The 13,566-nt window shown below is 36.5% G+C and overlaps 1 protein-coding gene across 3 annotated transcripts in view; it reads left to right on the plus strand.

Annotated features, from left to right (window-relative positions):
- LOC138642127 (collagen alpha-6(VI) chain-like) overlaps positions 1 to 13,566 on the plus strand; it is a 175,589-nt gene that overhangs the window by 143,676 nt on the left and 18,347 nt on the right. For all 3 annotated transcript variants that reach the window (XM_069730064.1, XM_069730066.1, XM_069730065.1), the window contains exons 29-35: positions 1,552 to 1,611; positions 3,296 to 3,331; positions 5,405 to 5,441; positions 7,619 to 7,630; positions 9,445 to 9,938; positions 11,337 to 11,424; positions 12,511 to 13,158. In XM_069730064.1, the coding sequence (XP_069586165.1) occupies positions 1,552 to 1,611; positions 3,296 to 3,331; positions 5,405 to 5,441; positions 7,619 to 7,630; positions 9,445 to 9,938; positions 11,337 to 11,424; positions 12,511 to 13,158 (1,375 nt within the window). The remainder of the gene's footprint in view (positions 1 to 1,551; positions 1,612 to 3,295; positions 3,332 to 5,404; positions 5,442 to 7,618; positions 7,631 to 9,444; positions 9,939 to 11,336; positions 11,425 to 12,510; positions 13,159 to 13,566) is intronic.

A 13,566-nucleotide genomic window follows, 5' to 3' on the forward strand; every position in this document is an offset into this window, starting at 1 on the left:
TCATCTAGGGTGTGTAGTGAGCATTTTTATCCCTCAGGCTATTCACAGAATTGTATAACTTTGGGCTAAGTAAATCGAAAATTACAATTGTTTTCACTAAAATTTTGCTTTCGAGCCAAATTTTTATTTTTTAAAAGGCATAACAGGAGAAATTGCATAACTGATTGCACCATACATTTTCTCCTAAGTACGCCAATATCCCATATATGGTCGAAAATTACTTTTGAGGCACAGAGCAAAGCTCAGAAGGGAAGGACTTCAGATTTTGGCCAAATGGTTTGAGGGTTCCATGTCATAATGCCATGGCCCCTGAGGTGCCAGAACAGCAGAACCCCTACATAAGTGACCCCATTTTACAAATTACATCCCCGAATGAATTCATCTAAGGGTGTAATCAACATGTTGACACCAAATGTGCCTCACAGAATGTAATACCATTGGGAGGTGAATATAGAATAATTGCATTTTTACCACTAAGATGATGTTTTAGCCCCAAGTTTTTAATTTTTGTAAAAGCTAATAGGAAAAACTGGACATCACTATTTGTTGGCAGCAGAATGATCAAAAATCAGCAATTCAGGAATTTTTTTGGGGGGGTTGCCGTTCATTCGTCAGGTGGCAAAATTTATAAGACAACTTATTTCTTCAGGTCAGTATGAGCAGTGCGATACCACATTTAGATCTTTTTTGTTTTGCAGCTTTTAAACAATAAAAACTATTTTATAGAAAAAAATTGTTTTTGCATCACTATATTCTGAGAGCTAAAATGTTTTTTTTTATCTCTGCTGATGGAGCCGGTTGGTGGCTTGCTTTTTTACGGGACAAGATGACGTGTTCGGAGATACCATTTTTTTTACATTTTATTCCACTTTTTTTGCAGTATGATGAAAAGCATAGGTTTTTTGCTACTTTTTTAAAATTTATTTTAAGGTGTTCATTGAAGGGGTTAACTAGCATAACAGATTTATAAGTCGAGTCATTCCAGACACAGCGATACTACATGTGTGAAATTTTTTGTTTATTTTTTTTACAGGAAGATATGTGTTTATGGGTATAATTCTTTTTTTCATTTTTTGTTATTTTGTTATTGTTTTTTAAATATATTTTTAAAATTGCCACGGGGGTGCATATTGGCTGCTCCCCATTCTCTCCGAGCCTCCTAAATATTGCAATCTATATTAATCGTGGCTTTTAGGGGGTTTGTCAGCCTGGGGCGGTGCGGGCATCGCTCCTGGCTGTGACAGCTAGGCCTCGGCTATCACGTAAGCTGACTTCTCGGCAATGATCTATATGTCGTTGGTAGGGAATGTCATGAAGGGGTTAAAGGAAATCTGTCACTAGGTTTCTCCCATATGAAGTAGGGCCAGCACCTGTAAACCCTTATATATAGCATTCTAGAATGTGTATCCTTTTTCTGTCTCTTTACTTTGTATCTGTCCATATGTTTTAGAAAGCTTACCACATGTACTGCACTTATAAGAGCTGGTAATCTGCCAATAGAAAAGCTTACAAAAACATGCCTGGCATTACAATTTTAATATTGCACCATAGGTCATTCCAGATAAAGGTGTAGTTGGCGATCCAGGAACACCAGGAGGCCCAGGTCGGAGGGTACGTTTTAGTAATTACTAGCCAGTCTATTAATGAATTATATAGAGGCATAATAATCTGTAGTACTGAATGAGCGCCGCTGTAAAAATGTACAATAGAAGATTTATCATCTATATACAGTATGTCACTGTTGCAAACATGCTCATTTATGGGACTGTCTTACAAGTTAAACTTCAAAAAGGCAGGATTTACGCAAACTAAAATAAGTGTTTCTGACATTGTTTTAAGCTTGGGATAGCAATTCAAGATGGTTGGGGAAAGGCTTACAAATGAAGTAAAGAAAAAATTAGAAAGTCAATTTTAGACCAGCGGTTATGTGCCAGTTATACTCAAAAGCTTGTAGAGTGAAATTTGACAACTTTATTAAGAGACGCAATTCTGAATAAATTTGTTTCATCCGGGACAACCTGTGCACCACAAGTAGTGATGAAGGCCGCAAGTTTGTAGCAGGTCACATTTACAAATTTTTGCGTAAGTTTGATAAATGTCTATATAAAAATGTAAAGTCTACATAATTTAAAAAGAGGTTTTCCGACAACATTGTGTATTCTTTACTATGGAGCTAGGCAACACCATTTATTTCTGTATCCTGGAAGCTGGGCATATCTAGCTATCAGTTGAACGATAATTTTATAGACCGAACTGTGTCCCAACTCCCCCGCAGAGTGTTCCTGGGTTCTCTATGAGAGCTGCTGCCAGATTCCCCTGGCAGAGGCTAATCTACCAGACAAGAGAAGTAACTGTTGAAATTCCAATAGCCGGATCTTTCTCTCCTCTGACACCATTTGTTTAGGGAGAGTCATGAGGCCTATATATATATGAGTCTGTTGACTGATCCAGCTGGTTCGGACAACTTTTTTGTATTGTGGCTGTTGAACATTACTCCTTAATTCAACAGAGTTATAAAAATAAAAAATAATTATTTGATGCTAGACTATATAACATGGGAATACTTATGATTACCATACCATAAATGGTCAGGGAAACTAAGTCTAAAGTTTATGTTCATTTTCAATGCAAATGAACTGATAAGTCCATAAAAATATTTTACCCCTTATGCACTACTTTACCCAAAGTTGCGGCTACATTTTCCTTCACACAGGACAGTTTGCTTTTCTAGCCTTGTATTTAAATACCCTGCCCAAGGCAGTGTGATTTGTTTTTGCTTAAAGCACCCCTCTAGGGGTTTTTATTTATTTCTGATCTGGAGTGGTATCACTAATGTAAGTTCCCTGACACTAGTTTTATACTTACCAGCTCCCGTATTCAACTCTTCATCTGTTCTCAGAGCAGATCCAGTTGTCATCTACAGTTTGTGAGCTGCTGGATCTCCCCAGTGTTCACTGGGCAAGCCGGAGGTCACAACTCAATGTAAGTCTATGAAAGCAAGAACAAGGCCAGAACAAGGCTCTCTTACATTGAGAGCTTGTGACCATTAGCTCTGACTTCCCGTCATTTAGAAGTTGCGGTTACAAGATGGAGGCACATGACCAGAGCGGCACCTAGAACAGCAGAAGTAGGACTGGTAAGTATATTACTATGGGCACAGAACTTACATTACTGCCACCAACACAGTGCTGAAATTAAAAAAAGCAAACAAAGTCTAGAATGAGTTGGAAAACTGAGAATTTATTTGCATTTTGTATAATACTTAATCATGTGTCAAAATATACTGTACTTCCAGGGACCAAAAGGAAATAAAGGTCAAAGTGAACAATCCGTATGTATTATTTAAATTACATTCTTACCTTATACGTTGCGTATTTTAGACAGACAGAGAATAAAAATAAGAAAGATGGTGGAGATTCAAACAAAAATGTGCATTACTGAATGTTCTGGACATCTATTAGTCAGACTATAACAGATAATAATATGGATATTCAGTAATGCACATTTTTTGTTTGAATCTCTGGGAAGAGGGGTTTATCTCTCAGCTGTGGGGGGTCTCCTATAATCAATAACCTATGTAGGTTACATTTTGGCCCATGCATCTGTATAAGATAAGTTTGTTTTTTTTAGTACTGTCTGCTTAAAAGTTACATCTTTTGAGATATTTTTCCCTAAATAGTCACACTTTCGAGGACATGAACCAATGATTTGATATTGGTACTACTATACACCTCAGGTTTACCTTATACAGGGGCTGTATAACATCGTAGCATCATAGTACTAAGTGGTCACTATTTTAGGACGTCGAGATATCTAGGACTAAAGTATTTTTTTACTATCTCCCCCATGAGACTATTCTGTCTCCCTATTAGGGGTATTTTGACCATTCTATCTATATATGTGAAAGTTTTTTTCTGTGTTTAGTATGTCAAGGGTGCATCAGAGCCTTCAGGGCTACCGACGTTGATCGGGGGCGCCATCATGTTAACAAATAGGGTGCCAACGTCCGCTGATAGCTAGGCTGACTCTCAGGGCATTCGAGGGAGAGATTAGTTTATATCTCCACATTGGGTCATTATATTAAGAATATTTACATATTTCTATTTTCCCTGATGGACCGTATCTGTCTTGAGCACCATTTTTAAGTATAATTTGCATTTATTCACTTTTAGTATATCATTAAGATTTAAATTTTAGGGGTCTATTTTGTTTCTTTGGTTCTAATCTTATTGTGCCAATATGGGTATGCATTCCTAATTGTTAGATCATGATTAATGCCATTTTTGTGTAGTTCCTATTATTATGTTTCATTGTTGTATTAACATATTTATTGTTATTAATATTATTTTGTGTTTTATTGGGCCATTGTGTGACCAACAAATGTGATCACATTGCCATAGTGGGTTTCTAATGGGGAGTTTTTAATAATTTTTTTTACATTTGTTTGTCAATTTTTCTGTATTGGTAATATAGGTAAATTTGTATGAATATGCAGTATAATTACCCAAAATAAGTTCCTGTGTTTTCCCAAGCTCTGACCCAGTCTACATTTAGACATGATCAGCACAATTACATGAACTAACTTGGGACCATACAAAAATCCCATTGTGTAATGAATGGCAGGTCCAATTACCAACCTATTCAATATTCCAAAATCCAGGTCCAACAAATGACCCTATTAAAAGGGACTCGGCGTTCCTAGATTACATTAACCTAACAGTTTAAAGAGGCTGTCCAGTGTAAAATGATAAGTCTGTAGTCACTCTGAGTGACTGCAGACTTCTCAATCTCCTTAGCACATGCACTGTTTTCATTATGCACACTCCCAGCCACTACCTGACTAGTGGGTGCTGCCTCGCTCCATACACTTGTATGGAGCAAGGCCCCGTCCCATCTAGTGATATACCCACCCAGTGGGCGTGGTCATTTGTGGGCACAGCCTCTCTCTATAGAAGTGTATGAAGTGAGGCCGCATCCACTAGTCGGGTTCTGGCCTAGAGTTTGTCCAATGCACACATCACCGCCGTTCCTGGCTCAGAAACCGGTGAATGCTCCCTGCGCACATTATGTGCGCTGGGTGTATTCATAAGCCTGCAGTCACTCAGAACGACTTACAAATTTAGACCGGACAACCTTTTTTAACATTTAGTTGAGTTGTACACTACTTGCTGTATTTTTGCAATCACAGGCTTACAATAGATACTATACAAAATTAGATGCTCGAAAATACTTTAGATAGATTTGATGCAACAGAGAAAGAGATAGCGGAGGGCTGCTTAACAAACAGGACGAGGCCAAAACTTTAATGTAAACCCATCATTATGTTGTCCATGGAGTCAGAATTGCAAAATCTGTATCCTTTGCTCAGTAAATAAATATCATTTCTTGTGTTATTCCTGTACAGTCATGTGAACTTATTGACTTTATACGTGAGACATGTCGTAAGTATGACTATATTCGCTAAATGGTTTTATAGTATTACTGTATATTAAGCTTATAAAACATGATTTAGTTGTCAGTCTTATGCACTCCCAGCAATATTAGTTTAGGTTTACGCCTATCATAAGTCAGTGTGGTTTTCATAGTGGATCTGTCACTAGATTTCACAATACATTTTTAGACACGTATCTTAGACCTGAAGAGGTTGGTGTACTTACTTTGAAAATACAAGTCAGAATGGCTGTATAATCCGTTTTTAATATTTTTTTCAATATGACATCAAAATTAGAACTTCGGAGTCCAACTTTGGCATTTCAGCACAGATAATTCCCTGAAATTTTTGTCTTTATGCGCTTTCATTTATTCATCCTCTCCTTCAAAGAACTTATTTTTTTTTCCCATATAGCTATTTGTAGGCTTGTATTTTTTGTGAAGTGAGATGTAATCTTCAACCTCACCATTAATTTTACCATATGAATGAAAAAAGTTAAATAAAATAGTTAAAAAAACATTCTCAGGTTGGGTTTTGTATTTACGCGTTACCTGCATCATTGAGTTAACAGGTCATTTTTACTGCACAGTTAAGTATTCTTATTTTTGTTCATTCAAAACTTTGAAAGTAAAAAATTGGTTTGTGTCGCCATTTTTTGAGACCCATAACTTTTTATATTGATGGGGCTGAGTGAGGGTTTGTTGTTTTGCTTGGAAAGTTTTAGCTTTTTTGCTTCCGTCTTGAGGTACAGATAACTTTTCCTCTCTTTTGCTATATTCCTTTTATTTGGTGAGGTAACAGAAAAAAAATTCCCAGCATTAAATGCATGGGTTAAATAATTATCATGAATTTGTCTTAGTGGGAGATGAATAGAAATGAGTGAACCCAAACTAAAAGTTCAGAGTTCGTACCGGACAGTTAGTGTCCGGTGTTAAGCATAGTAACATACATAGTAACATAGTTTTTAAGGTTGAAGGAAGATTTTAAGTCCATCTGGTTCAATCCATATCCTAACCTAACTTGCCCTAACATGTAACATGTGAACGCCGAACACGGACTTCTCCCAGGAGTCTATTACAATGTTTGGAGTTCCGGAGGAACAGAGATAGAATTTTCCAGATCAAAAGTTCGGGTCCACATTGTTTTCAATGGGGTTCGTGTTCTGGTTCAAGTTTATGTACCAGAACTCAAGCTTCCACATGTCCGCTCATCTCTAGAGGTGATATAAAATACACTCAAAAGACAACACTAAACATTTAGTAGTTCAATTTTAGGTAGCAATTTGTTTTTGGGGTGAATAACCTGGGTCATGCCACAAATCTGTAGAAAGACTTGATTTCCCTTGAAAAAGGAAAACCTGCATGCTACTTTCTCGCCTAAAATAAAGGCTATAGTTTTGTAATCCTAATTACTTGTCCGATATACATTGTAGGCTTTTGGTGATGGCAAAAACAAGGCTGAGCCTGGCCACAATGTTTCCCTATGGAGGGAAAAGACAAACATCAATGGTAAAAAAAACTGCAATACGATGGGTCATTAATAGGGGTCACCTGTGACTCTTTCTTAGGTAACGTTCTCATGAGCGTACAAAAAATATTGTCCAAATTTCATCCTGAAATCGCAGACTATTTTCTTCTCATTGGTCATCCACATGCAAGGGCGGCACGGTTGCTCAGTGGTTAGCACTGCAACCTTGTAGCGCTGGGGTCCTGGGTTCAAATCCCACCAAGGACAACATCTGCGAGGAGTTTGTATGTTCTCCCCATGTTTGCATGGGTTTCCTCCAGGTTCTCTGGTTTCCTCCCACATTCCAAAGACATACTGATAGGAAATTTAGATTATTGGCACTGTCCCCGATGGGGCTCACAATGTCTGTAAAGCGCTGTGGAATTAATGGCGCTATATAAATGAGTTAAATATATAAATAAATACTGTTTTTATACAGCAGAAGTTATAAAAAATGTACAGAACCAAATATAGTTTTTTATGTTATGAAATGCAAAGTATCCATAAAAATTGGATGCTATGCACTTGCTCCTTATGGGATAGTTTGGGTTGTCATGGAACCCTAAGTTTAGACTATCACATTCATATAAATAATAACTCCGTCATTACAGAATAACTGCACAATACATTCTAATGAAAAACCTCTGTAATTCTGATACAATTATATGTCTCCTTTTACAGCGTGCTGCCAAGGTAAGATGAATATTTTTCTTCTTAATTTGTTTTTATTTTCTGATTCTAGATTTTATTATCCATTTTTGTAATATGATTATGGTGCAGCCAACTTGCATGAGCTTCTGTTACCATTAACATTTCTTAAAACAACCTAAATCCAGCACGGGATGCACCCCACATAACTAACAACATCCTCAACATCTTGGCCGTGGTCATGGAGGTGGAACAATTGGTGCAAATACTTTGATACTATTTGATTAAAAAGATCAGTTTATTAGTTTTCTAAAATAGAAAAAAAGCATACAAGAATTTATAAAAAAAAGCAAGAATCTCTCGGGGACATGCACTGGTAAGCACAATAACATTATTGTAGACTATGGGTCAAATATTTGTAAGATATGTACATGTCACAGTATATCAATATGTCTCATTAAGACACCTCATAAGTTTCAGATCAAATATTCTGAGGCTGTTAGGCACGGTAGCAATTTTTTCATACTTCATGTAATATTGTGAGATAAACTTTTTAGTATATACATATGTATAAAGGTACAGAGTATTCCTATATAGTTATCATATCAATAACAACACCACCAAAGTGGAATGGTATACTATGCATGATCATTAAAGTATCCGCAAGTATTGGTGTCAATATTGGTTCTAAAGTGCGTATTGTGCCTTCAAATTTTAACAATGCAAGAGCAAAGGAGTAACGTATATCATAAATATGTATAACATATATTTACAGTCTAAATGACATAAGAAGCTTAGGATCTAATCAACTTTATCCCCTATCAGCAAAGTCTGTACAATAGAAGAAGTAAGGGGATTCAGCTTATCATATGCATGTCCAGGAGCCCCAATGTGCGTTTCACCCTGCTACCTCAGGGGGCGAAGGAAGCAGGGTAAAACGCATGTTGGGGCTCCTGGACATGTATAAGCTGAATCCCATCACTTCTAGTGTACAGACTTTGCTGATAGGCGATACACTTGATTAGATCCTAAGCTTCTTATGCTATTTAGAAATATAGACTATACAGTATATATATGTTATACATCTCTATGAGATACATTACCCTTTGCTCTTGCATCGTTAAAATTTGAAGGCACGTTATGCACTTTAGAATTAATATTGACACTAATACCTGTAAATACTTTGGAGATCATATATAGTATACTGCTTCCATTTTGCATTAGCATTGTTAAAGAGTGACCATTGTTTTTAATTTTTATTTCTTTAAATCAATAATATACGTTAAAAAAAGCAACTTTGCAATATATCTTATCAGAAAAATCTGCTTCTTTCTCTTCCTGGACTGATCACTCACTCTCAATTCATGGGTAAAATCCGTGTTTAGTGAAGTCAGATGTCACCATTATGGAGATGACCATTGCTTTTAAAATTATATATACAGAGGAGAAGTAAAATGGAGGGAGAAGATAGAGTCAGAGATACATTCTGCTACTCCTTCCATCTTTCCTTTTCATAAAATGTTATGAGCAGCAAATGTCATCTCCTATCTCGGTAATGGGAAAATCAGTATTCACTGAAGACAAAAATGACTTGTGAAGTTAGATTTTTGAGAATGAATGATCAGTCCAGAAGGAGAAAGAAGCAGATGTATTGTAAAGTTTCTTATTATAACATGAACTATTAATTTATGGGGAAAAATGAAAATCATGGTTAGTCTTGAATCTAAGCCAGAGAAGATCTCATTTGAGACAAAACAATTTGAAATTGTTTGGCAAAGTTTTTCTTCCGAGTTTTCGTTAAGATGCTATGTAAAGAAGAATAAATCAAATGTGAATCTACTAAATTTTTGCCTTCATAGGAAAAAACAGCTGTCCTGTGTATCCAACCGAACTGGTGTTTGCTTTGGACATGTCAAGTGATGTTAAACCGCTCGTGTTTAACCGAATTATCAACATTGTCACATACATTATGACAAATGTAACCGTTAGGGGAGGTAACTGTCCTGTTGGGGCAAGAGTGGCCGTGATGTCATATAACAAACATACTAATTATCTGGTGAGGTTTTCTGACTTCCAAAACAAAGATAAATTGTTGAATGCGATAAAGAACATATCTCTGGAGAGTTCGAACAAAGGTCGTGACCTTGGATCCTGCATGAGATTTGTATCCCGAAATGTGTTCAAGAGATCTCTCCAAGGAGCTACTGTAAGGAGAATCGCAGTGTTCTTCAGCAATGGTCGTACTGAAGACCCTGCAGCAATCAGCACAGCCGCCATGGAATACAACGCTTTTGGGATTATACCTGCAGTCATTGCCTTTTCTCCTGCACCTGTAATCAAACGAGCATTTTCAGTAAGGCTTTACATTTATTTTATTGTAGTGACCAATCCATAAGATCTATGCATTGCTTTGTCATATTTGTCTTCTAAAAGGGGCTTTGACATTTAGTATTTTTATGATATACTGCAGGATATGCAATAACATTGCATTTATTGGTGGTCTGACCCGTGGGACCACATCTGGAGAATAAATAGATCAAGCGTGCTTCACCAATTGTTGTGTAGGAATAATAATAAATAATATTTTTTTATTTCTAGAGCGTTAACATATTTTGCAGTACTTTACATTACAGATACTTGAAGCACCGCTGCTCAGGCAAATGGGACTGAACTGCAGGTCCGTGCCCAAGAAGTGGTTAGGAAAGTCATAATACACTGAAAAACTGTAGAGCAACCTTAAAGATTAATTATCCACTGTTGGAAAATCCCTTCTCAATAACTCAAATGCTCATAGTTAAATAAAAACCCTTTAATACTTACCTCCTAGACCAGTGCTGTTCCTGCAATGTCGATCCTATATGCCTAGGCTGATCAGCTGTAGCTTTTCAGTTTTCTATCAGAACGGAAACATGCTGTGGCCAAAGTGGCAACACAGGAACATTGCTGGTCCAGGAGATGAGTATGCAATTTTTTAATTTTATGATGAGCAGTGGGAGTATTAGGATGGTGTTGTTCACTACTAGAGAACTCCCTGTTAATACCTCTACTTCCCATCATAAAATATAAAAACTGCATACTTATCCTTAACTTGTGTTGTGATCCCTTCATTTTAAAGATTAGTGAGGGCCTTAGCAGTAGGATGGCATATTCTAGGCTCCATGCACACTTTGCTTTGATTTGTTACATATCTGTGAGCTATCTACCCTTTAAAACACTGCTTTTAAGTTGTCAATGCCTCTATAAAATGACATGCAGTTGATTTGTTTTACACAAATGTGACAAACAGAAACCTCAGTATGTAATTAGAGTTGTACAGAGGACCACGAAACTCCGAAATACGTCCACATGAATAAGGCCTAATTTTGTAAATATATCATATTGCTTATCTTATACCGATCCTGAGTTACAGACCATTATTATAGTCCAGATCATCATTCACTGCTCATAGCTGAATTCTTCATACCTTCCATTGTAACTCAACGTCAGCACCGAGCTCGTTCTAGTAATCTCCATTCTAGAATGCTGTTTATAGTGTAATTATCTAATGTAGAGAAACTATTGAATTTTCTCACCATAGTATAGGAACTGCCATAATGAGGACAACCAGTAACTCTTCATGTAGTTCCGCACTATAGTACTGATAATAGTTACTGTACAGGGTTACCATACATGAATTATAAATGTTATTCCTACTTAAAGATTCCCATTAACTACACTTTATTTTGAAATCAGCTTTTTAATCTTTCCATAGATCGATGACTCAGGGACATTGATTGAGTTAACTGCAAAACAGTTTGAACCACAAGTACAACCCTTACTAACGTGCACTCTTTGTTATGGTGAGTCCAAAAGAGCAGCTATGTATGTGACTAATCATATGGAAATAATTAAGATATTCAAAGGTTAATTCAACCTTAGACAGTGTTATATGCCAACAATTATGAATTTCTTTGGTTTGTGGGCCTTTGTTTTCTGAGTTCTTTTTGTGCTAGGATGTTGACTATAACAGGTACATATTAAATGGATCACAAAAAATACGTTTTTGAACCTACTTACCTTTAGCAATCAAATCTGCCATATACTGTCCAACCAAAACAATCTAGTTTAGGTTGGTTCCACACTCAGGCTTTAAAAGACTGGTTGATATTTGGTGTTGTGTACAGTATTGTTCATTTTTATCTGTTGTTGTATTTTCTATTTGACATTCTACCACCAAATGATATGTCCCTGGGTTATAATACACAAATCTGTGACCCTATACGAATTTTGTTTCTCAAATTACCATATATGAATATAATGGTCACCTCTTAGGCTGGACAAATGGATGGTGCTGGATATCTGTTTGTCATGTTATGTGTTTATTGTCTATCTGAGAAGGGTTAAAGATACTGTAATCAGACAGGCTCTGATGGATTTGATTAAAAGCACTCTATGTACTGTGAACCATACAGGCTGTAGAAGCCAAACAGTTCAACATTTTTAATGAAGACAGACTTCATAAATGAATTTTAGCCAGAATGCATACATTTAAGTAAAAAAAGCCCCCAAATCTGTTTGTCTTGGGATCACCATATAATAGTAAGCACCATTAATACATAATAACAGATAGCAAACAGTGTAGTGCTCAAAGACATAAACAAAACAACCCAAATGTGTTGATGGGCATTACCCAACAATAACACAGAAACATTTGCATTTGAGCAAAATGTAATTTACCTTTATGTATTTGCATTTGTTATTCTTACTTTTTGTGATGATCCTGTGGTCAACACACAACTGCTGTTAGACTATGATCCAAAATAAGGAGCAAGTAATGGCTGTTATCTAAATTACATGTATTGTATTGTAGGATCATTTTCACATTTTGTTCCCCACCCCTTCCAAAAAAATTATGATCTTACAAAATTGTTTATTTTCCATTTCAGATAGATGTAAGCCAGATGCATTGTGCGGGAAAAGTAATTCTGCACTGATGAAGCCTATGGATGTAGGTTTTCTCCTGGATAGTTCTTATAACATGAATCTCAATGAATATGAAGCAGCAAGAAGTTTCATCAGTACAGTGATTGACGCGCTTGATATTCCAAAAACTGGTGCTCGAGTGGCCATGGTCAGTAGTGCGCCCCCTGGCTTCAGTGCAGGCAATCAAGGGAAGCCATACCTTGAATTTGATTTTTCAACAAACAGTAACACAAAGCGTATGAAGAGACATCTTCAGGAAAACACCCATCGCCTACAAGATCCACCTGTCTTTGGGGATTCATTGAAATGGATGCTTGAAAACATCATGGCTAAAACATCGGACCTAAAGAAAAATAAGGCCATAATCATGATCTTATCTGGAGAAACAAGCGAGTGGGATAAAGAAACTCTAAAGGAAGCATCTTTAGAAGCCAAGTGTAAAGGTTTTGCTCTGTTTGTAGTATTAATTGGTAAAACATATAATAATACTGAACTCAAGGAACTTCCAAGTTCTCCCACAGAACATCATCTGCTGGAGCTCAGTGAAGTTCACAAGACAAATTTTGAATATGCCACCAGATTTACCCGGGCATTTCTAAATTCTGTTAAATGTAAGTTCATGTAAACATCTAACTAAACATTCTCGGCAATACTTGATTTAGAAAAAAAAAAGTATAACATTATTAGTTCAAAAACTTAAGGGGTAACTTTTTCACGGGGAGAGTGACATGCCTAACATGCCGGTGTAAGGTGACTGATAGGTCATGAAATGTTCCTCTGGAAATTTAAAATTATTCACAAAGCTCAAAATGGGCATGAACACTTGCTGAGAGGGTAGGTTCACACAAGCACATGAAAAAATAATTCAGTTTTTCACTCAGTTAACTCAGACAATTTTTTTCTCACTTTTCACCTTGGCTCGGAATGGCATCCGATTTTTCTTGCCTACCTATAGACTTGAATGGATGAGTTTCATCTGATATACAGAAGAAACTAGTGTATGCTGAGATTAATGTTTT

This window comes from Ranitomeya imitator, chromosome 6, assembly GCF_032444005.1.
Source record: "Ranitomeya imitator isolate aRanImi1 chromosome 6, aRanImi1.pri, whole genome shotgun sequence".
Taxonomy (NCBI): domain Eukaryota; kingdom Metazoa; phylum Chordata; class Amphibia; order Anura; family Dendrobatidae; genus Ranitomeya; species Ranitomeya imitator.